Source organism: Cynoglossus semilaevis, chromosome 19, assembly GCF_000523025.1.
Source record: "Cynoglossus semilaevis isolate Cse_v1.0 chromosome 19, Cse_v1.0, whole genome shotgun sequence".
Lineage (NCBI taxonomy): Eukaryota > Metazoa > Chordata > Actinopteri > Pleuronectiformes > Cynoglossidae > Cynoglossus > Cynoglossus semilaevis.
Genome location: NC_024325.1, coordinates 2226236 through 2251578, shown reverse-complemented (window position 1 = coordinate 2251578; position 25343 = coordinate 2226236). Strand labels below are relative to the sequence as shown.

Here is a 25343-nt window from a genome sequence, read left to right as displayed (position 1 = left end):
TGTCATCATGGCTCTGTGGCTTTACATGGAAATATAAGGAAACATTCTGTTAACAACTACAAGAGAATGTGACTGAGTGAAGCCAGTGAAAGAATTTTCACATGAAAGTTTCACAGTGCATTGTTCAGAGTGGGAGGAGTCTTTGTCAGTTTCAGTCCAGATTCCAGGGCACTGAATAATCACGCCTTCAATAAATTTAAAATTTACATTCGCAGCAATTAAAGGAAACGGCAATCGCATGAAATAACATCACATTTATTTAAAAATTACATTATCTTTATAAAGTTTGATTAACCTGCAGTTTATCAATAAACTCATTTGACCTGCCTTGCATATTAACTTCTGTGCTTATTTAACAATGCCAAACATGAAGACAATAAGACGCTGCAATGGTAAAACAGGAGTGCCTTAGAGAACACCTTCAAAACATTCACCATCAAAATAAGATCGCACAAACAAAGGTTTCAAAAGGCGACACCACCCACAATGATCTGCTCACAGAGTAAAGTATCAACAAACCCACTTGGTTTGGGGGTCACTCACTATGTCTCTACTCCTACAGATTGGGGGATTTCAGTTTCAACTTAACAATTCAGTGAATGATACCAAAATTAAAGGATAAGCATGTGAAAGTGTGTTTCACTGGGGTGTGTGTGTGTGTGGGGGGGGGGTTCAACAACAACAATGGGCAAAGTAGAGTCAGCAAGCCTCAGCTTTGATATGTCCTCTTTATACTGTAGTAGAAATGTGTTACTAGTAGATGTCTGCACACTGTAAATACTTCTTTTTTTCACTGGATTATTCTATAAATCACTGGCAGTAAAATTTTAATTGTATGTCACATTCAAGGCATGAACTATATGTTGATGGTTGTAAAGATTACCACTGTAATGTGTTCACCAACATAATGTACAAGTGATTTCTATAAGGAGACGATTCATTTTGTTAAAGACACCTACAATTAATCCATGTCGTATTACTTCATTAATAAGTTATTTAATGATTACTTTATATCACTCATTTTAGTTTAGTTTTGATAAATTAGTGATTTTCTCTCATTAGTCTCTAATATAAATACGCTATGATGATATGGTTTTTTATCTTTAAGAGAATACTATAAACATCATGATTATGGACCAAAATCTTTAAAAAAAAAATCAAATGACTAATCAACTTTTTTGAAAGAACAAATAATAAATCTGATTACTCGATGATGAATAATGTATTGTTCCAGCCTTAAGAAATACAGACAACTGTGTACATCTGTGAATCCTAGCAACACACACCAAAACCATTCAAGGTCAGTGTCCTGTAAGAATTAAAACATATTATTTATTCTCGCGAATACAGTACACATCATAATTATTTAATGTCGGAGTCAACCAGAAAGTTAATTTAAATATCACCAAATACCCATTAACCAGGCTGCTCTTTAATCCGTACAAAAAAACCTGTAAGAAGATGAAAATACCTCTTGTGAATTTACTAAGCTTAAGAGATAAAATAACTATAGGACCATCCGACAACGATTGAGAACAAAACGTCGTCTCTGTGAGCTCGTCATTTAAATGAGTGGTTTGAAACGTTAACTAAAATATATATATAGAAGTCGTAAGTTGATTAAGCTGCGGTTAGAACAAATTTCAACAAGGTTTAATCCTAAAATGGCTGTTGTTTCTAGTCATTTAGTTAGTTGTGAAGCTCGCTGTTTAAACTGACCTTGGGTCAGTTACACCCTGTTGGTCTGTTTCGTCAGCGTGTATCCACAGGTCGTTGGTTTTTATTGACCACAGACATAATTCTATTTTAACAACACTAACGCAAAACATTTCAGTTAGCACGCTTACTTGTTTTAAGACAAAGAAAAAGTCTACATGAGCGGGGCACACGGTTTTCCACTCTGTGTTAGACGGCACCGCCGCTTAGGAAAAAACAACACTCATTCATCACACTGGAAACCGCTGCGTAGCTTTTAGCTTTGGTAAAAGACTAACTTACCTGTGAACACGATCAACAGCAGAGCGCACATCCGGACTAAAATCAGCTCCATACCTGCTCCTGTTATTCCAACACTTCCACACCAGAACTTAATGCGAGAACTTGTGAATGAAGGGAGTAAAACTGAGCAGTTCAGCTACACACGGTTCCAAACTCCTGCTCCTCCTCTACCTCCTTCTCTTTCTCTCTGCAGGTGCAAAGCGGAGCCTAACCAGTCACGTGACATCCCTTTCCCAAACCAGCAGCTCGTGATGCCCTCTTCCGGTTAAAATACTGAAGTGTAACTGACCTTACCCACTGGCTTCATTTAGAGCCCACTTGTCTTGGGCATATCCAGAAAATGAAGATTTTTTGGAAACACATTTTTTCCCCATCACTGTCTCACTCTTTTACAGTTCTGTACATCACATAGATTTTTCAAAAATTTAACCAAGGGGCTACTAGGAAACCATCTACCTTTGAAAAACTAACTTTCTCTCCTGTTTTGTTACTTCACAACTACAGCATCTGACACTTCTGTGAATTGAAATTAATACTGCATATATATTTTTATGTTCATTTCAATAAAGTTGTTTCAACTTGTCTGACCCCCATCTACAGTAGCTCATCTTTCTCCTCCCTCTGCTGCTTCCCATTCCTCTCGTTGCCAAGGCAGACAGCTGAGCACTGAACCTACATCTGCTGGAAATACCATTCTGTTAAATTTGTTTCTATACTATTTGTTTCAATACTGTGCAGACAATTAGAAACTTGCAGCACAACAAATATTCTGGAATTGTCAAAATGTCCCCATCTTTACTTTTTATAACCGGTCAAGTCACAAACATACAACCAGTGTCATGAGCGTCAACTATTTCACAACGACCAGATCAATACAGTGATTATGATAAATGTGAACATTTGTGCTCATTTTTCATTGTGCTTTAAAAAAATTACAAATATTACCTAGAGAGAAGTTAAAAATGTTTGTTTAAAAAAAGGTTCAAAAATACTTACTTGGAATTTTTTGTAAAACTTTAAATTTTAGTCTATAAATCTGAATTCCACACTATCAATAAATAAAACATAACATCACAAAGGTGACAAACATTACAGCTCCCATTGTACAAACACAGCAGTTCAAGATAAGTGTAGTATTTCAATGTCAATATCCAATTATTACATGCAATTTGTTTCAACTACAACAAATTGTCTAAAGTGCAGAAAACAAGACAGGTTCTTAGCTATAAAAAATTCATGTTAAAAAAAGAAAAAAGAAATTCAGTTAAAGTTGTCCTCAGTTTTCATGCCCAGTAAAAAGTAATGTTCAAATTGTCCTAGCAGTATCCTTTAGAGTCACAGCTTTCAGGCCCTGCCCTGCTGTCAAGAGGGACCAACGGTTTATGCTTTCGAGGGTGTGCAGCTTTGCTGCGAGGCCTGAAACCATGAAGAGGTGGTGGACGAATGCAACAATTTCCTGGTACAATTTTTCTTGGATGCCAGGAGGGAGCACCTGGATTAAGGGCCTTCAAAGGAAAGAAAAAAACAAACAAAAAAACCTTAGTCATGTAATCAAATCACTCTCAGACCTCCTATTACCAAACATCCTTAGTGCCAGAGTTTAAAAGAACTCCAAAACAAAACAGCATTTTTCTCAAAATTAAAAAGGTTGTGTGTGCATTATTACTTTAATTTTTTCAATTATCAAAATTCCATCCCTTTTCTATTATTATCACAACCTTTGAATCCAATACACAGTCATAAACAGTTTTCCCATTGTTCTAAATTCTAAAACTGGCTATTTTAAAAGGACTGAAATTGTACGGAATACCTTGTAACAGTGACTGGGGTCAATCATAAGTGGCGGAGTACGTGTTCGCTCTTCGTCTGAGGAAGAGTCTGAGTGGTAGTCCGATGTGACTCTCGTCAAAGCACTGATCACCTTCTTTGCGACATATTTATCCTGTTCTTCATCACTGGAAAAAGTAGCAACTGAGAAGCAAAGACTACGTTCTCCATACCTTCAAATGTAAAAACAAAAAAGACAATATTATTAGTAGTTTGAATGAATTTACACTACAGTGCCAAAACATATTTTTCATTTTTCTGTTCTCTTCCATCTCTAACCTGCAACAAACCTCCCCAGGGTCCACCCACAATGTTAGTTCATGGGGCAGTCCAAGGTCACTGTACTGAATTCCACTCTCTTGACAGGCCCGTAGGAGCTCTGGATCCTCTCGGTGGAACCTGTTAACTCGAATGCACCTGAAAAGCATTTAGAAAAATGATTACTTGTTGCAGTGATAAGGCATGTACAATGGAAGGGATTTTAAGTCCAACAAATATATGTGAAATGACATGGATGTGCACCTGTAGGCCTGTCCTTTACTGGGAGACTCAGGATACCAGTGACCTTTGAACTTATCTTGTAGTGCAACAGCCAGTCGTTCAACAAACAGCTCAACTTTGTCCGGTTCCAGCTTCCCTGCCTTTTTCACGAGCCTCTTCAGGTAGAACACCACTGCTGCAATTTCTCTTCTCATATTTCCAGTATGTATCATTGCGTGTGAACAGTCCCTGTGACACAACTCATTTTAGTTGTATTCATTTCACGATCCGTTTTGAAAAAGAAGTAAAGCCATAATTTTTAGCATTTCAAAGTTAAAATCTTCAGAAACAGAGGTGAAACAATCACTTGTCGATTAAATTACATCACCAAAAATGTCATCAAAGTGATCAAAGTCAACATTTTTTAATGTACTGTGGTCCAACTAGTGGAAGGTCATCTGTGGTTGTACGACAGACATTAGTAAAAGAGGTAAGTGTGAAAATGCACCCAAACCTTTTACCTTCTTCTCAGTAGAAAAAGAATAATAATTAAAATAAAATAATATGTATATCTGTGGCTTAAACAAATCACTTGATAAAACTTGATGAAGTCAACTTTTACAGCCAAGTTTTAAAATGATTTAATTCGTTTTTTTTAAAAGTATTATTTACCTCCATAAGAACCCTGTATGGCTAAAACGTAAAAAAAACATTTATTTTTTGGGAAAATTATTAAATACAAAAATTTAAATTTAAGGAATTTTTGGTTTTTCTGTATTTTGTTCTTTTATGACAGTAACGGCACATCTTCCATAAAGGCGGGCTGTGACGCACAAGTTCCGGTAATTTAAGCCTCTCATGGCTCCATATGCGCCGCTCTTAGCTAGCAACGAGCTAGTTCATTCATGCAGAGACCAATAACGTGCTAAATAAGACACTAGAATGAAACGTGAAAAATTTTAGCTGGTCTAAAGTTTCATCGCCGACACGAGCATATAGTTAGTGTACAAACAGAATGTGATTATCGACTCGCATCAAACCAGCTATTGTGTCTCACAGGCTAGCCTTGCTAACTTCCAAAGAGGCTACGTAAATATATCATACGTTTGTAAAATTCTAATTAAAATACTATATTATTCTGGGAGAACTGTGTCTACAAAATATTCCACTTACTTTTACAAGGCGCAAATCCAGCGTGTCAGGGAATGAATGGCATAGGGATGATGACGAACGCCAAAAGAATTCAGTTTCCGTTGTAAGCCCCGCCTCTACCACATAAGCCCGCCCTTTGTGTGTCATTATTGGTTGCCAAAGGCAGAACTGATAGTGATTTGTGGAACCTATGCTCGCCCCTTGTGGGTGTGTGTGTGTGTGTGTGGTTTTGAAAAAAGTAAGTCTCATCAGGCAACTTTTCGATATTCTTTTCTTTAAATATGAATTTTAGTTTGCATTCAATAAAAAACAGTTTACCTGACCTTTAAAGGGGCAATGTAATATTAACCGCCTTTAAAAATATTTGTTGGGCCACATACAGAAGGTGCTCATTACCTTCAAGGTATAAGCGTGGTTTGTCTTTTAGTTCAACTTGTCATACAAGATACTACTAGTACGAAGAATAAGCACATAAAGTGAAAAAAAACATGTCACGAAAAAAAAGTGATGTCTGCAAAATATGATGCAAGTTAGATGATTGTATAAATAACAAACCAAGATTCAGACTGAGTAAACAGTCATGATCGAAGTAATAGTGTACACCACTTACTAGATTAACACGTTTTCACTTTAGCTGTTGGTACTGCCTAAAAAATAAATGAGTTACCACCAAAAGTATCTTACAGTGTGAGTTATTTTTTAATCATATATATAAACATAGGTAAGACTTAAATATAATAATTACAATTAATCACAAATTCATGTCATGATGATAATACCGGATTTATTTATAAGAAAGGTATGCAAAAATGGTTAATTATATGCTTCAGTAAGTTTTGATGTTTATAACCCTTATTGTTGGTCACAAGTGGGCATCCTAGATATTTACCTGTGATTCATCTAGCAGTGATATTAGGTGATAATAAAGAGGTGTTTCTGGTACTCAAGGATCTACTATTGTTCGTTCTACAATGATATACTGGGATAAACAGCACAGAAGGATAGACTGAAGCTGCTGCTCAATGAAAGAATTTTACTGAAAAAAAACATTAACCAGAACATTACTCATCAAAATGAACACAGAATATTTATTAGACAAGCCAATTAGTAGAATCGACAACACTAGACAATTCAGATTAGTTTAACTTAACAAAAAAATGCTGTGTGACAAAAAATAATGTACTAATAACAATAACATATAGAATTCAAAAAATTAAAATAATAAAAATAATATGTCTAATAATAAAAATGTCAAAAATAATCAAATCCTTACAAGTTAAATAAACATCATTACTAACAAAGTAGAACATACTGTTTAAAGTGGTTAGTACTAATTAACAAGTTGAGTGCTTTTTCCACAATATTATTGTAAGTCCAATATTAGATGAAAATAAGTAAAATTTTAAAATATCCTCTTGGTAAAAATATTTACACATACTATTCCAAGGATAATAATGTAATATATGCAATAACTGTATTTAAAAAAACAACATATCTTTTTTTTTTCATTTTTAAAATATACAAATGATTTTTTTTTGGAAGAAACAAAAAAAACCCTGATGTTTGACATTTACTGCATCATTGGCTTTTATGTCCGCTGTACACGTTGAGCACAAGAACTCTTAACCCTGACAATTCACACCACGGTGTACAGGTCGTACTCTGTTGCGAGTATGGAACCACCCTGTCCGCTTTAAAGCGAACGTAACTCTGCTGCGAGTCCTGAAACCACGAGAAGGTCGATGAAAACCTTTGACTGGAGCTTTGACCAGTGGTTTTGGGTACCACTCAGCACAATCTAGATTTAATGCCTGGAATGACAATAATAACAAAAATTAAACAGTATTGTGGCATGTATTGAGGCAAGTAAAACAGCAAAATGTCACTGAACTTACTCTAGAACACAGATACCTATAACATGACATAACATTTTGACAATTCAGGTGGTGTCAGTGTAAACATTATTTTACCCCCCAACAGTCTTGTATAAAAAAGGTCAACAATTTTCAATAAGTGTGCTTACCCTTATAGTTTCAATACTTAGGACAGATGTTCATAATAAGTCTTTAAACAAAGAATTTACCTGACTGTTTACAATACCTGGCATTTAGAAATGCAACAACGCCCTATATTATCATTTTTCTCATTGGCAAGGCTGTCAGATGAAACTCTCTTTAAAGCCCTGGTCTTGATCTTAACATTCTGCTCATCTGTGCTCCCATTGACAGAGAAAGTTGCCACAGAGAAGACCAGATTTCCCTCTCCATATCTAAGAAGAGAAGACATAGAAAAGTTAAAAATAAACAACATTTTTTTATAAACAACATAAATTATTTAAATCTACCACTGTTATCAATTCTCAATTACATCATAAGGTCTGTGTCATGAGATTCAGTTAAAGTGTTTTACAGAATTTAAAACAAATAGATTAGATTTGATTGAATCAGTACTAATATGCAATTTTTAAACTTAAACAAAAATGGTAAATGTTTTCCCTGAACACTCTTACCTGCAGCAAACCTCTCCAGGATCCACCCACAATGTCACTTCTCGAGGAAGCCCCAGGTCACTGTACTTGACTCCACTCTCCTGACAGGCACGAACCAGCTCTGGATCCTCTTTGTAAAACTCGTTGATTCTGGTGCACCTGCAAACGGACATGACCTCAACACCATGAGGAATCTAGGAAAGTTGTCTTTGAATACAGTTACATCTGGGAATATTATTAACTCTAGCACAAAAAAATAGAAATGTGTTACCTATATGCACTTCCTCTGCTGGGATTCTCAGGGTACCAGTGCCCTTGGAACTTTTTCTTAAGTGCCACAGCCAGCCTCTCCACAAACAGCTCCAGCTTGTCTGCTTCCACCTTCCCCTTTGCTTTAACGTTCCTTTTCAGGTAGAACAGCGCTGCTCCAATTTCCCTCTTCATCTCTCCAGCGTGTGGTGTGAGTCGTGAAAGGTTGTCTGTGTGAGGACATGTATTTTAGTCGAAGGAGCAGTATTTAAGAGGCAGCAGCATTAGCCAATTGCATCGTCAATTTAGTCAGGTGCAACAAGCGTCAGTTCAAAATATCAAAGGCGGAATTCAAACGAATTTCAACTGTTGGTAATATTTTTTTAAAACAATTTTAAAAAGCATTTTAGTTTTAAAACTGTCGACTGTGTTTTAACTGTAGAAAAGTCGTTGTATTGGGTGTTAAACGGCAGGTAAATTATATGTTTTCTTATGGAAAAATTTAAAAAGCTAAATATTTTTCTATACCAATAAAAACGATTGGTTGCGCTAAATTTGTAAAAATTTCATTTAGATTTTTTTAAAGTCAACTATATTTGAAATTGTATCAGTTTGGTATTTTATTTTCATCTATATTCAAAGTTACAGCGCTGCTTCAAAACGCAGGATGGAACAACACTAGGCTTTAGTATGCAAGCAATGCAAACGCGTTTATAGTTTGTTAGCATTTAAGTTAGCATTTTTCTTTTTACTTAACCAGTGTTAAAACATAGTAATATTAAACTGTTCCACTTTAGCAAATGAGCTACATATGATTAATATTGTCCTGTTATTAAATGTTAAGACAACTTCTACTCGTGTAATCACTATCAGGTTACCAATTTTCTTACGAAATTAAAAAAGAAAATACAATTATTTAAAACGAGTATATAAACCCATACTTACTGTAATCACTGTCTTTACGGTTCAGCGAAGCCGAGACTAACTGTCAAGAATCTGGACCGTTTTAAGTAGACGAACGTCGTCCGTAAACCACGCCCCTCTCCTCTTTTCATTGGCTAACATCCTTTTAGTACAAAATGCAATCCGCCGTTAGCGCGACAAAAGTTATGACGTGCTTGTTGGGGTTTGTTTGTTTCCAAATGACGAATTCACAACTTTAAGACGTACACTTAAGATTTGACGGACTAATATACTAATCTGTCAAACTGCTCTTTTTTATAACTAATTACCAATTTAAACATTTAAGTACATAGATGTATGGAAATCAATGATTCGCTGTGGCAACCCCTGAAAAAAGGGACAAAGCCGAAAGAAATAGAAGAACTATATAGATAGCCTACAGACTCGCGCGTGGCAAAGTTGTCACGTGGTATTAACCTGCATCTCAGTTCTAATCTTAATACGGTCATCCAAAAGGGGGCAGTGTTTGAAAGCTCAGCGGCATGCATGTTCCATCCATCCATCCATCCATTTTCATCCGCTTATCCGTTACCGGGTCGCGGGGGCAGCAGTTGCCACCTAAATCACATTGCACCGTACCAACCTCCGGGTGGTGAGTCCACTGCCTAAACCGGGATTCCCTAAAGTTCCACACCAATGACAGAGACATTACCTCTGGGCCAAAGTGCCACGGCATGTATGCTGCTATGCTTTAAATTGGGTTAACAATTGTGAGTGTATGAAGTAGTTTAAATGAAAGATAAAGAGAGTCACCACCATTGGTTTTATTAAACAAATCTGATCAACGTTAAATAAGGGTATTGTGTTTAATGTCCATGATTCTGTTTAAGTGTAGGTTTTTTTTCATATGTTAGAAGCACATGACAAATAAATACATATTCTCTCAAACCAGGATTAAACCAGTTTAACCAGTTATGAATAACCATAAGCATAACATGTTGAAAATATATTATCGCAGTATATTCAGATGTGCTAAAGAATGTATAGAATACAACAATATATTGTAGGCATCTTAAAGTGAATAGCTAACTAGTAAAATATGTATTACAGGTATGAATAAACTGGGCAGGTTACATAGTTGGCAATTTAGACAGGTGTGCAATTTATTACCATAAAGAAGTCATGTGTGGTTTAGATATCATTTTGACTCAATAGTAAAAGTTAATACCCTTATTCAGATCTAAATCTAAATACATTAGATTTGGTACCACATCACTGGATGTGTTTACAAGTTTTGACCACAAGAGGGCACCAAATCTACCTATATCGGTGTAACAAGCATTTGTTTTAGAAATGTTTATTGTATTTTACCATTTATTTGCAGGCTTTATGCATATTTTCTTATGAACTCTTGACAGTAAATTAGTTAAAACTATAATTTCAGCAAATACAGTGATAATAAGATCAGGTTTATCTGTCAGTAACAAATAATTATGATTTCAGAACTGCAGTTGCCCCTCTTCCAGACATACATTAAAAATAAGCAGCACAGATAAGGAGATACTTTGCACCAACAGGCCTTCCAGTTCGTCTGTCTGTAGCCTTTAAATCAATACACATGCAAATTAGAACATGTAGTAAAATATTATTTTATTAGAATATTGTACAAAAATACAAATTTGCTTCTGCACCAACCACCCAAGCTCTGCAGAGTCCACAGTCAAACCCAATAAATACATTAAAACACATCACACCGCACACACAAAGCCTCGACTTGCCTTTAAAAACTGAAAATCAACTGTCCAAAAAGTAGGATGTGAAAGTTAAACAGGTAGGTTGACATTTCCAGTAAGAGATTATGGGAGAAAAATAAAATAAAGAGCCTTAGCACTAACAGGCCTAGACTTGTTTCACTGCACAAGCACAGCATTCATATTGAGAAAACAAACATAAAACACCAATGAAGTCTGAATGACTGTAATTTTGCAATAAATATTTCAAATCTAACACACACACACAAACACTTAAAGCACAAAACAGTTTCTGGGAACAAAATAAAACCTAGTAAAAAGTTTAAAAATTGAGATAAAACTTTTATCTCTTGACCCCAAAAAAGGTCAAATGAATGTATTCTCTTACAAAGAGAGCAAAAACATGCACTGACCACAATAAGTGTTTTAACTGTATATCAATGACACTTTAATCCACGCCCATCTACATTTAACTGTTATTCTCTTAATTCTAGATCTTCTGTGATGAACACCGATCTTTCATTTCTAAAGTTTCTGAACTTAATAAGGCTCATTTGTCTTGCATAGATTCCTGTATAATAAAGTCACCACTACCACATCATCATCTTTTTGTCTACCACGGTTAACAGAGAGACTTTCTTGCTCAATTTATTTAAACTGCTGTGATAGTATTGCTGTGTTGTCAGTCTTATCTCTATCCACCCTCATATTGGTAAACAACAAGTAGGTCAAACTGTAAAAATACACAAACATGCTTGAAAACAAAGAAACACCTGTAGAGTAAAAAAAAGGTTCATTTTTTTAAAGACAATAAACACAGGAATCTACCTTTTTAGTAATGAACTAAAGGTATTTGGTATTGCATCTGCAACTGTTCATACACCTGTACTTTACATATAAAACAGACTTTGGTTTGGCAGCTGAGTTTTTCTCTATACCACACTTAACAAACGACCTCTTTGTTAAAAATATCAAGTAACACTCATCAGCAGTAACAGCTATTTTACTACAACAGAACAAAACATGTCTTTCCGGTTGCCAGTGTTCATTCAGCAACACTTTCATTTTATATAGTTGATTTTTTTTAACTCACTAGTCTGTCAGAGTCACAGTAAACAAGTTTAAAAAGGTGTATTAAACCATATGTAGCCTTTGCTTTTAAAGTTTTTAGCAGATATCATCAGCTAAAACTACACAGGTGAGTGATGGACAGGAAAGCTGGTGAAAATGATCACACTAAAACCTAAAACATCTGAAGTAATGTATGCAGATTATGTTTTGTTCTTTCTTTCTCTAATAAATTAAGACATTTCCCATCATGCTTCAGCCATACACTGGATAAAAACATACCTAAAGTAAGTCAAAGAAAAAGGGATGTGGGTTTAATTTGGTTTGGTCTGACTAAATATCTCCTGCTGTTCAATATATCTGTTGTGATGTTAAAATTTTACTTTACTATTTCCATCTTTGTTGCTCTGAATTTTTGCATTTTCATTAGATCCTGGGTCATTGGTTGTAGTCATTAATATCTTCAACACAGCTTAAATAGTCAGACATTTCATCTGAGGAACAGTCCTTTATAGATATTTTATATAAACAGTGCAAAACTTTTGGATCTCCCTGAAATGGCCTCGTTTCAGAGGACTACTTTAGAACAGATTGTTGTGGCTAAAGAAAACGGTATTGGATTCAAATACTAGTTTCTGTGACTTAGAATACTGTTCTGACTATGTACAACAAAAACTTTCCATTTTAAAAAATGCAAACCTAAATCACCCTTAATACATGAATAAATAAATTGAAAAATCAAAGTCAAAATCATTCACTACAAATAAAAGTTGCTGATTTAAAAAAAAAAAAAACATTTTTGGTTGGTGTACTATCAAAGCAACATATTTTACCTTGTACTGGAGCCATGACATTTCTGATCACACTTGTATCAACGCATCCTAAATACCTGCTCTGGGTGAGGTTCAGGTCACATGTCAGAATGGCCAATTGTTTTAAAAATGCACACCATCAAAACACCTCACAGGCATTTATCTCCATTTAGTTCTTAATGCTGTCCTTATAGCAGAGCTACTAGCTCAGTATCATCTCGGTGATGTAGGAGTCATTCACAATACATAAAAGCTATTGTCAGCCCCGCTGTAGTCAGCATGCTTATGTGCTTGTCTGGGACACGGTCCCACTGCCGTCACTCCACGGTGCCACTACTACTGGCCTTGACCCCTGCCCTGCTAATGTGCAGCCACGGCAACTTTGCACAGTTTTTAAAGAGCTGCTCAATAGCAATGTGACGCACGTGCAGCTCTGACGCCAATGAGTCCTTCTCCTGCACTGCCACAGTCAGCTCCTCGAAGACCTCTGTGGGCAGAGAGGGGGAGAGAGTGTGAGTCAGCATTTTCTTTCACACTAAGGTTAACTTACACACAAAACAAGACAATGACAAAACAAATCAACAACATGATTTGTAAAGGAACAAAGGGCAGAGAAAGAGACAGACTGAACTGGGAAACTAATTTTTGCTTTGACAGCCTTAGGCAAAGCAGAAAAACTCTGGTGAAAAATGTCACTTTGTATACAACAGTGAAAGTTAAACTAAAAAGCAAACCATATTATTGTTAAAAAGGCAATCTTCTCAGTCTTAAACTCTTAGGCAATGTTGCCCTCTGCTTGTGTTTTCTCCTGTTGCCTTTTTTGGGACATTGCTAAGGCTTGATGTTGACCATTACAAGAGGAACCCAACAGCAATACAACTCAAAGAAGGTTAGCAACTGATAAAACCAGTCAAGACTGGTCAGTATTTTTAAAACAACTCATCAACTGTCTTTTTTTCAGCAACCCTGCCAGCGGCACCCTCAAGATGAGCTATACATAGATTAGCCTATGGCTGTATGTAGCAGACCATGAATTGTTTGTGACAGATGATGGAGGTCAACAGAGTCAGCTGAGGGAAGATCATGTTTTGACTGGAGAAGCATTTCAGTGCTTAATCCTCCGACTCACTGAGTCCTCTGTTGTTTATCCATGAACTCACACTCAGCACTGGGAGTTCGGAAAAAAAAATTCACACTCAGCACTGGGAGTTCGGAAAAATTAAACAAAAAAGCAGTTTCTTCCACAGAATGAGGACAATGTGGTGGGAGACGACAGTGACAGAACCCAACAATGGGTATATATAACATCAGCAGAACAATGAACAGACGCAGGAAACACTTACTTTGAATGTGCATTAAGAGCTGGTCATTTAGCTGATGGAGCTCGTCCACACTCATTTTAATCACTAGAAGAAGAAACATATTGATTAGTACAAGTAGGACCACACTGTGGTAATGTTAGTGTATGTCAAGGTTGTTTTGTTATTCTATGTCCAGTGTGACTGACTTTCTAAGGCAGAGATTCCCTTGTTGAAATGACACAAGGAAACATGATAAAAATTAAATTAATTGGTCTGATAACAATTATTTACTGCAAGTACTTTGCCTCAGTTTGTAAGAGCAACGGTGACACAACTACTAAATACTCTTCCACCACCTACAATTCCTGCAAGTACATCAGTGTTATGTTTAACCAAACAGGCTCAGGTTTCACAGAGTAAGTGTAGTCATAGTGAAATATAAAGATCATTATATTTCATGGCAAACACTGTGGGATTTTGAACAAGTGCAGTGGTTCAAAAAACGGTGGGGAAACAATGATCTAAGGGGTTATTTTAGTTTGGATCTGTTACAGCTTTACTCACACACTTATAGGAAACATGATGATTAAGGTAAATGGATACCATGGCACTATGAACTGATAAAATATGACAAACCAATCAACCAAAGTTGATAGAAAATGTAGGAGGTCAAATTCCTATCGATTATTGTCAACAATGGATTAGAGAAAAAAAGGGAAGATTGTGGGATTACATGATCCAAAACAACCCTGATGTTACTAAGATGTCAACAAAAGCTTCAAGAGGTTCAAACTAGTACGTAATCTTCAAAGGAAAAAAAAACTTTTACAAAGACAAGCTGACAAACAGCATACCTGTGACTTGCTGGTAATTTACCACTAATAACATAAATAGAACAGTTTAAAGGGTGGAAGACATCCTTACAGGGTCTGACCGTATTTAGCAGAGACAGATAAGTTGGAGGACATATTTGGACGTCTCTGGAGATACCAGAACAGAGAGGAAACTGGGTAAACAATACATTGGCCTAATACACACATTTCTACTGTTTTGTGTCTGAGCTGTTTGGTGAAAATGTCTTAAGGTTTTATATGGCTGTCGACCAGACACATTTTTAATATAAATATGTTTGCAAAATGATGTATTATCTCACATTCATCTCTGCTGTGGCCCTGGTGTGTGTGCTGCATCTGGGACCGCCCTGACGGTTGGTTTCGCCCACGCAGTCCTCTCCTGCCATTGTTGGGCCAAACGTCACTGTCTGAATCTTGGAGCAACCCGAGCTCGTCCTCTGTGTGGCAGTCCAACATTCCCATGGCATAAACAGGCAGCCCAGTTGCTTTGCCAGTGTCCCAATGGGGTGTGTAGCGGGGCACCTGTCCATCCGACTGGGGCAGTAGTTTACTGTCGCTCTGCTGACTGTAACAAAGGAGCTTGGTCCCTCGTCTGCTGTTAGAGGAGACAGAGTCTTTGTTTTGTGCATACTGGATGATGCGGTTGAGTTTCTGGCTGAGGGCCAGCTTCATGCCCTCATAGGCACTTGGGGAGACCTTGGAACACGACAGCTTCTGGTTGGCAATGAGGTGACATTTCTCAAAGCAGTCTCTGTGGCCACGTAGGGACTTAGAATGCAACAAGGTTGCAGAGGGCACACCTAAAATCAGACAACGGAGCAGCAGTGAGGCCACAGGTCATTGTTTGGGTGGAAAATGTACGGTGGACTTGACAGCAAACGAAGTGAACTCACATCTAAAACGGTTTGATGTAATATGAAAGCTGCTTCATGAGCAGAGGATTAACCAATAATGTTGACACAGGAAGGATTAGAGATCCAGTCCCAAAACACACTCACAGAACATTTTGACTGAACAACAGAAGGGAGAAAGGTCACATTTCGTTGTACCTCAACACCTCCCAAAGTGAAAAAAAACCCCACCACAAACAAACCCTTGGAATATATATAAACAACACTCCTTACATAAAGTCTTTAGATTTAACTAAATCAAACAACACAAAAAGAAATTCCTGAGCAGAGCTGCTGCAAAGGAGTCTCAACACATCACACTGTCACCGATATAGAGGAGACACAATAAATCAACATGGAACAAAGACAACAAGATATATATATACTGTATATTTTTAAAACTGTAAGTAAAATGGCCTGAAGCTTATACAAAAAGGTTAACTGTAGGTGAAAGAAGAAAAGTCAAAAATGAAAGTAAAAGTGAGAATATGTGAGGTCTCCATTTCTCAGCAGACAATAGTGTGGGCTGGAACCTGAGGTGAGGAGGTTAGTCATTCTTTGCTAGTGTAAATATAAAACATACACCAAGTTGGTTCACCACATGTGTCATTTACAGCAATCAAGCAGCAGACGACAAGATAACCAAGAAAACGCACTACCTACTTAAAGACTGGAATAATGAGTGTGACTAAACAACACTGACCATGAGTGAGATGTTTTTCCCCTTCCTTTGTTCAAAAGTTAAGTATGAGATTAAGTTCAAAATTCAACATCTAGCACACTAATTTTATTTGAGGAGCTTATAATATTAAACACAGGGTAAACTCAGAAATAGTTAGTTGGTTAGTTAAGAAATACTCTACAAAAATCCCCTGGCTCAATACTCAACCCTCAACAAATCATTTGTAATGCTACGCTGTATTTAGTGGTCACTGTTTGGTCCTACTTCATCCAGTCTCACTGTCTATAACCCTGGTTTTGTGGTTGGCATCATGGAAAGAACTCAGCATTCAGTTTTTTACTCCACACTTAGTCTCTATTTATGTCTCTATAATCCCAGTTTTCTGCTTTTACTTAAAGCTTGTCAAAGCATTAAGCTGTAAACCTTAAGATTAGTTCTGCTATGAGGTAGAGAGAAACCATTGGCCACATGTTAGCTTGTATGCTAGTGTTGTTATTGAGTCTATTTCTTACTTCAAAATATAAAGTATCTTGAGATTATGTGTGGTGTTATTATATAATAATGTAATAGAAGGGGGCAGGGAATCAGGTTGTGACTGGAAACAACTCCAAAAAGAACAATTACGAGCACAAACACAAAATTTAGGAAAGCACAAAAGCAAAACTTTGTTAGAATTATTTAAATATACAGTACATGTTAAGGGTATAGACATTTAAAATAACAACCTATGGCTTTCCTGAGCTGTATGAACACTAATGCAATTAAAAGTGTCAACCTCACGCAGCAAATTGTGACAAAATGACACATGACGGTTGACAACTGGCACCGAACAATGACTTATTGCATTACTTGGAGCAGCAACACGACAAACAAGACCAGATGCATACATTTTAGTTTAGTTTGCCCCCACTTCAAAAACCACTGGTTTAGACTATTCATTTATATTAGGGTAAAATTGTAAAACAGTATAATGTAATACATAATTTATTCCTCCTTTGTTTGGGATTTGTCACAGTGATAGTCAGCAAATTGACTCTATGCAACTTTTATGCACAGGGTCAACCTAACATATCCCTTCCTAAAGAGGTCAGGACCCGAGAGTGTAGCTGGAATCAAACCTAAAGCTACTGCACCATTATTGCCCCATGATAATTTCTAGGCTGTTTACAATTAAATCTTAATGCCGTAGCATAATTCTGATATACAAAATTAATAAACTTGGAGCCCTTATTCTGGTCTGAAGTCTGCCTTTCTACATGTTTGTGTGGGTTTTTATTAGGTACTCTGGTTTCCTGTCAGAGTTTAAATTTGTGCAGCCTGATAATTTGATAAATTATTTTCAACATTTGCTGCTTGTAAGTGAAAAGGACATCAAGCTTAGCAGAACACCAGAGGGACTGAGTACCATTTGTATTGTCTTCTGAAGCAAACTTATTTTTTTCTTTTCACTCTTTTACACAGCTGGTATTATTATCAAGTCTCAGCAAAAATGTATCTGCATTACGTGAGCAGATTAAGAAGGAACAAGAGACAGTGAAAACACAAACAAAGGAAAAGCTCCCGTACAGAGGATACAACTTGCTCACTAGTTTCCATTCACTCAGGCGTCCACAAAGTTTAACTGGTTACATCAGCTGCCCTTACATTATCTTTGTCATCTGAAAGGCACACACTTACATTTTACATAAACATTACTTCATGAGAAAAGCCTCATGCTCTGTGTTAGTGTTTCGGTACAAATCTTGACCCGCAGTAACGGCAGCCCTTGTTCACTGAACCGTGTTGATGCTCAAGGCTATGTACAGTAACCACATGTAGGGAAGAGCTCAAAATACTGTGGTGAAAACAGAAAAGAAGGGTCCTAATGCATGATTATACAAAATAGCAGAAGGTAATAGGTAAGACAGTATCCAGCAATAACATATACATTTAGAAAATTGTATTTGGTTGTTTGGTGGTACCAAGGAAACAACCAAAGCAGTTTCCCCAGGAAATAACCACTAAGATTTACATTAAAACACGGATGGGACATCGTCAACAAGTATGCTGCTTCCCCCCACATTTAACAGTACTGGTACACAACTATAACGTTGCTTTAGCTGTGATTTCTTCCTTTTGTGTGTATATTCTATATTCAGCATATACTGCATTACATATTCTATAAAAATAAAGGGGCAAAGTGAATAATTCTTAGGCAATAATACAGCCTCATAATTGGAATTTCAACAATATTTAGATTTCAAGTGTAATATATATATTAAAAATATACAAATATATATAAAATATGGTTTAGTCATTTATAGTCATTTAATCATCTATTTATTGCTTAGTATTATGGCCAGGCCTTGAAGATTTAAACAGCCATTTATACTGTAAATATTCACAGACAGTGTAGCGTGTAGAGAGAGTGATGAATATTCAGCAGCAGCAGGTCACCTTGAAGTGGAATGATTTGGTTTAGGCCAGAAAAAAACACACACTGTCTGCACCTGCCACATCAAGAGAAATCTCTCAACTGTACTTTTCTTGTATTTTTGCATGTGGTCAACAAAGGCAGAACATATCTGAGCTGCAGCCATTAACTCCACATGAACAGCCAGTCAGCCAGTACATGCTGTCTTAGGTTCATCATGCCTCAAGCAACAACATGCAGCGTAGCAGTTTTCCCTGCACTGGTTAAAAACTCAGCTGCATCAAATATAGGGTACATACACACTAAAGTGTCATAAAAAATAAAATCATGTTATTGCCACAGAAATACCGTAACACCTGCACATAGCCCTATTGTTGCTTAGGAAAAAAGAAACATGCAAACTACAGTATGTTGACATAATTCATCTTTGTGCAAAACTGGCATGTTTGTTAAGAATATTAACTTAATTTTGGAACGTACAGGTATCCTAAAGAAATGTATGGAACATAGTGGTAGGCTGATACACAAAATGTTATACTAACAAATGTTTGACTGATGCCTTTAATAAAATGAAACTATAATTAAGTTTTAATTATTTCTATAAACAATCTAGAGACAGGCTTTCTTATTACACCATAATATTTTTAATAATTAATGAGCCTGATTAAACGATCACGAAATAGAAACCTTTCATATTTATGCATTTTAATTAAACAACACAACACAATAACCCATGCAGAACACACTCAAGCATCGGCACTTTTAACTTTACTTTTAACCAAAAGGCCTATGTTGACCAATTAAACGTATGTTAAAACTGAACCATTTCTAAGCAACAGTGGTTTCCTGTTCTCCTTCAAACAGACCATCTTTAAATTTGAGGTTAAAAAATGCGCTCCAGTTTCAAAGTTGAACATCAAACGGTCAAAACACAGTGGCCTCCTCTGGCTGGTGCAGGCTTGGTCTTTAACACCTATTAGCCTGTATGTTAATCTGTATTGCCTGAGAGGATAAAAGAAGTGTTTGTAGGCAATATTTGAATGAGGCATTAACTCAGAAAGGCTTTCAGGATCCATTGCAGCTTACAGTGAGAGGATAGTTACAGTGAAGCGGAAAATCATGATCAAAAGGCGAGATCTATTTTTGTGTCCAAGAAGAGACCAGCGGTTTTCTATCGTAATAAGATACCCTGTGAACATAGCTTCGAAATGACAGATTTTATCTCCCAATGCCCAGAAACAACGAGAACAACAAAACCATATTAACCTTAAATGCCAAACTACATATTATATATACTCGTCTTCAGGAGGCTGTGAGAGAGCCATAATGCTCCCCACTTTTCAGAGATAGTTATTCTTTTAATATAAAAAACAGCAATAGATGTTTCATATTAAATATATATGTGAAGCTGTATACATCTTTCCATGGATTGAATCAGGCATCTAATAAGCTACATTTTTTCTCTCTCTTACCTTCAATACTGAGTTCAAAGCAGACGTGGCAGAAAGATAAGGTCCCCGTTTCTGTCTCTAGTTTGCAGACACTGCAGATATTGTCATCATTCAGATCAATATTTACAAACTGCTCTTCTTCATCCATTATGTGTCTAGAGGAGAAAAACACAGAAAAAAATACTTAAAATACAGCAACTGTGCACAACCGCCAAACTAATTAGGTCACACTTGGCGGAAAAAAATGTAATTTGACTGTGTCAGAGAAGAGAGGTGTTTTTCTGGATCCAATTATTTTGGTAAAATTGATAAAATGGTGGCACTATCAAAGCAAACAGGTGACGAGGTGGGAGAGGAGACTAGTCCATGTGCTCGCTGGCCTAAATTCTTAGGTGGGATCATGGCCATGTGACATCTTCTGTAGTCACTTAAATATGTGCACCAACTATACAGCGTCATTGATGTGGTGAATACATTACCACATTACCATAGCAGCAGATGAAATGGAACAGAGCCTGCAGACAGCACCATATGGTCTGTTTCTGATCCAGAGCCAAACCATGCCCAAAATCAGATGTCAATGCTACCAGCTCAATAGTCAAGCGTAATAGTCTTAAAACCCCCTTCATAAATTGACCTTATGTGAATATTTTGGTATTTTTAAAATGTATGTTAACGAAAGGATTGTTAAGGATGGATTTTGGTTTATTACAGTGTGAGGTCTAAGGAAAACTAATGATGGACCTTTTGATAATGCATTTTCCTTTTAACCTCAACATGTTGTAGGAGACATTTTGTCCTAACAGAAAGCAAGATTGTAATTTTTGTTATATGTCTCTTTAACTCTAGTTAATTTGCTCAGTATGACACATCAGTTTTCTAAGTGCAACTATCTACACACATTTTTCACCCATTGACTCATGTGTGTTTGCTCAGGCTGGAATTTATCACATTCATTTTGATTTATTAAATATTACTTACAGAATAATGCATTAAAAAGTGGAAAATGTCATCATACCTTTCTCCTGGTTTTAAATTTATCTGACCAACTTAAGGGTAAAAAATGTTTCTATCACAATGAGGGACCAATACACCGAGATATTAATATAGGAGCAGTCAAAAACATAAAACTGGAAGATAAACTTATTAGAAAGTGATTTAAAGGTCTACAGTTTGAAATTAACAAAAATATATATTCCATATTGTCATACCATATTGACAAAGATTTGACACAAATGTTAATTATTACTGTGATGACAATATCTTTATTTATAAGGAGGAACCTTAGTATTGAGTTACCTTCACTGAGTCATTCTTATTTGTACAAAGAGTGGGTTTACTCTACAGAACCCGCCATGATGGATGAACATGTTTTTACAATGAACCAAATAGACGTAAATACATGTTGTGTTTCAAGGATTACTGTGGCTTTTCCAACATGTTTGAACAGGAGTAGTGAGGAAAAGGATACCCAACCACAGTATGTAACTTTAGCAACAAAAAAAGGAACCAAGTCCAATCTTGCTTGTGTGCTATCCTTTCTTAAGATGTGTAATAATTTAGTATTCTTATGCTTTTCATTGAATATTTGTAGTATATTTAGACCTATTTCTTAATAGCTTTCCATTGTACAGTTTTGTTTTTGTTTTTTACCTCTGTCCCTTTGTTGCTGCAGCACAATTCCCCAGTGTGGGATCATTAAAGTTCAATCTAATCTAAACGACTACTGGCTGTTTTGAAAATCCTACATGGTTCACCGTTTTATACATTTAACTTATCCAAATAAACATGTACATTTTGTTTAGGGAAATTGTCTATACGTCACTGATCCCATTGTTTGATCACAGTGGGTTAACAGGAGCGACAACAAGGTCGACCCTCTGAACTTTTGGGTTTTCCGCTTTGTGTTTCCCACGTTAAAAAAAAACCCTTAAAGCCTGTTGAATGATACTTCAGTTGCTAGCTCTAAAAAAATCTAATAAAAATGTACATCTTTCAAAACGTTAATCTCATGTGTTGTTATTTAATGGTTGATTGTGGACCACTCAACAAATGCTAACAAAAGTGCAGCTAACACCACATTCTGGCATCCCCTGGCTGATTCGTGACCGTTATTTGACGTCGAGTTATTAATTTTTAAGACAGGTACAATAAATAGTTGGTGAAAAACGTCTCGAGTGAATCTTACCCTTGTGGTCAGGCCTGCAGACGGACGGTTATTCGTTTTGTTAAACGGACAGTTCAGTTTTATGACGCGGTGGGCACATAAACACACCACACCGCGCTTCACGTCACGATAAAACCCTCAACTGAAAGCAGCTACAGGAGACCAGCGGGTCTAAACGGAATGTACCAACGCGCCACGAGGGAGGGGTGATAAAAAAACACCACAATTTTAAACGGTGACCACTTTACACCAAGTACAAAGAATAACACCACGTATTATAAAAATTGAGAAAATAAAATCGGTTGCACACAAGTAACTGTTTTGACTTTGCGCTGTATATCAACTAAGGTGTTAGCAGAAGCGACACCCCCTTTACAGGAAACGAAAGCAGTCCTTCTTTGCGTCATCAAAACATTTCCACTTTAGAGGGAGACAAGTCTAAAGGGGATTTTGTAAATGAGTTAATGATTGAGACACAAACACCCACAACAGTTTCTCACTAAGTACAACAGTTCCTGTACAGTTCTAAATTATCATCAATTACTGTAAAAATTCAGTTGGTACTTTTAAGGCTAACTAATAAAAAATAATATGATTTTAGTGTTTTTATATATTTAGTGTTTTTCCAAACTTGCAAATAATCGCATTGTTCGTCAAAAAATAAATAATAGCAGTACTTTCAAAATAAATGTTCACAAAATACTTCTGGATAGTTGTATTTTGTTAACTTTTATTTTGAAAGTACTGCTATAGGAAAAACGGACAATACAATTTGGTTTGTAAACATGTATGGTAGCAGTAATAGTAGTTAAAATATTTCTCACAAGCCTCAAATTAAAATGATCGTTTAAAAAACTCAATCACTAAAATCAATTTGATCTATATTGTTATAGTAAAACAGGTTACACATCGAAAGTCCAGCAAGTTATTAGGTGTGTATTTGCACCAAGTGATATTACAGACTCAACGTACTCTGGTGATGAGAATAAATATCTTTGTGGTGAAAAGTAATCACCATAAAGATATTTATTCTTATCAGAGGTTTTGTCAACTCCACCATCTCACCTTTGACCCATGGTTTGTCTGTATGTGTATTCAGAGCCAGAGAGTTAAACGATCATGAATATATAGGGCGACTGCTGGGATTGGCTCAACCCTGCAACCATTAAAAGTTAGAACGATAAAAGAAAAATGTATACTGGCTCAATACTGAAACAGGACTGGATATTGTTCTGCAGTTCAAGATTAACAGGTGCCCTGGGGATGAAGAGTAAACCAGGAATTTAGTCCAAATTTAAATATCAATAGTTTCAGCCACAAAATAATAAAACTACTACCTTTAACTGTTGAAGTAACGAAAATAAGATATATATTTACAGAATTAAGATCATATAAAAAAGGGCAGAAAAAATACAATATCAATAAAACATTTAAAGTATTTTCATTATATAATGTAAATCCAATTATTCTAATTAAGTTATTATTAATTAAGTATTTAGTATTAATATAAGTATCATTAAGTTATACATAAGTCAAACTGTCATGCATAACACAAGCATTAGTATTTTTAATATTTCAATAATTATTATTTATTTATATAAATAATACAGCTTTTATTCCACTAATAAAAAGTAACCATGGAAACCATCTTTTCTATATATTTCTATCCAGTCGTTCGGGAATGAGTTACATCGGTCTTTCATGCTTCACTTCCTATAATATAGATTTATTACGCCATCTCCTGGACTGAAAATAGTATTGCGCCTGAAAATGAACATTGGTTTTGATTGACATGCAAACGTTCGGACACAATCAAATCGTTAAATACAAGTGTGATACAAAACTTTTCGAAAAGAAAAAACATTTAAACAGTTAAAATCCCACAATTTCTGTCTGTATCATCAATTAAATTTTGTTTTTCTTTGTGCATCTCTATAAAATGTATTGTATCATTGTATTCCCATTCTATTCCCATTCCCATTCTCAATCTATTCTATTCTATTCTATTCTAACCATGCAATTTCTATAACCCAAAAACATAACATCATGTGTTACTTGGAATAATTACAGCAATTTATTTCTAAGGAAAAATTACTGGTGCCAAGAATTGATGTCACCATCAAACAAATCCTGACTTGTTCACCGGCAGTGTCATAAACACACAGGAGGGACACATGTTGACACAATGATACTTTTTTTTTAACATTGCAGATGTTGTCCTCCAAAGCCATCTTCAACAGTGACACAAAGAGGTTGATTTGATCTGATTTCATTAGGACCTCTCCATCCAGTTTCTTAAATGTAAAATGTTATGTTTTACTAACAGTTAAACAAGTGTCAGAAGCGAACAGTCCATGTATTTTTTTTCTTTTAAATTTATGTGAAAAAACACTTTCTTTTACTCAGTGAACTTCTATTCATCAACTATCCACTTTCCGTGACAGGTAAAATTGTATATTCTGTTTTAGTTAATCACAAGTCTTATCGGCTGATGTTTGACTGCTAAGAGCAACCACATCCATGTTCTCATCCTGAGGCAGTGTACATGCCACAGCCTGTCTCACATCTGAGGACGCAGCCTCAGATCTTGTTGAACTAGTTCTGTGAGGTTTACAGGAGAGAGAGGAGGGAAGGAAGAAGATCGTGGGTGGAAAACAGCACACAACACTCTGCATGTGCTCTGTATTTCTGAGTGTGTGTAGACCAGATGTTATTTCAGTTGTAATAGAAGACAGTTAAACGAAAAAGAAAAGATCAATGGCGGAAATTTGATTAATTAATTTGAATTGTATTCTTTGTTTTTTCCCCTTACTGGTCGATCACAGTCGTTGTAATCACCATCACGTCACTTCAGTGA

At 36.1% G+C, this 25343-nt stretch overlaps 4 protein-coding genes across 4 annotated transcripts in view; all 4 read right to left on the bottom strand.

Annotated features, from left to right (window-relative positions):
- cxadr (CXADR Ig-like cell adhesion molecule) overlaps positions 1 to 2238 on the bottom strand; it is a 30408-nt gene extending 28170 nt beyond the window's left edge. The window contains exon 1 of the mRNA XM_008332283.3: positions 1999 to 2238. Coding sequence (XP_008330505.1) covers positions 1999 to 2050 — 52 coding nt within the window. The 5' untranslated portion in view covers positions 2051 to 2238. The remainder of the gene's footprint in view (positions 1 to 1998) is intronic.
- Positions 2239 to 2765: 527 nt separating this feature from the next.
- On the bottom strand, positions 2766 to 4553 carry btg3 (B-cell translocation gene 3). Its single transcript, XM_025065573.1, has 4 exons — positions 4348 to 4553; positions 4105 to 4242; positions 3809 to 3998; positions 2766 to 3503 (listed from the first exon to the last, which is right to left on the bottom strand). Exons 1-4 carry the CDS (start codon positions 4536 to 4538, stop codon positions 3315 to 3317), a joined length of 708 nt encoding a protein of 235 aa, XP_024921341.1. The 5' UTR covers positions 4539 to 4553; the 3' UTR covers positions 2766 to 3314.
- Positions 4410 to 8418, bottom strand: LOC103394835 (protein BTG3-like). The gene is made up of 5 exons (XM_017042014.2): positions 8217 to 8418; positions 7967 to 8104; positions 7558 to 7726; positions 5479 to 7268; positions 4410 to 4554 (listed from the first exon to the last, which is right to left on the bottom strand). Exons 1-4 carry the CDS (start codon positions 8387 to 8389, stop codon positions 7080 to 7082), a joined length of 669 nt encoding a protein of 222 aa, XP_016897503.1. The 5' UTR covers positions 8390 to 8418; the 3' UTR covers positions 4410 to 4554; positions 5479 to 7079.
- A 2312-nt stretch (positions 8419 to 10730) lies between these two features.
- On the bottom strand, positions 10731 to 22919 carry c19h21orf91 (chromosome 19 C21orf91 homolog). Its single transcript, XM_008332279.3, has 5 exons — positions 22508 to 22919; positions 20341 to 20474; positions 15183 to 15683; positions 14072 to 14134; positions 10731 to 13215 (listed from the first exon to the last, which is right to left on the bottom strand). The coding sequence occupies exons 2-5, from the start codon at positions 20465 to 20467 to the stop codon at positions 13046 to 13048; spliced, it is 861 nt and encodes a 286-aa protein (XP_008330501.1). The 5' UTR covers positions 20468 to 20474; positions 22508 to 22919; the 3' UTR covers positions 10731 to 13045.
- Between the last annotated feature and the right edge of the window lie 2424 nt (positions 22920 to 25343).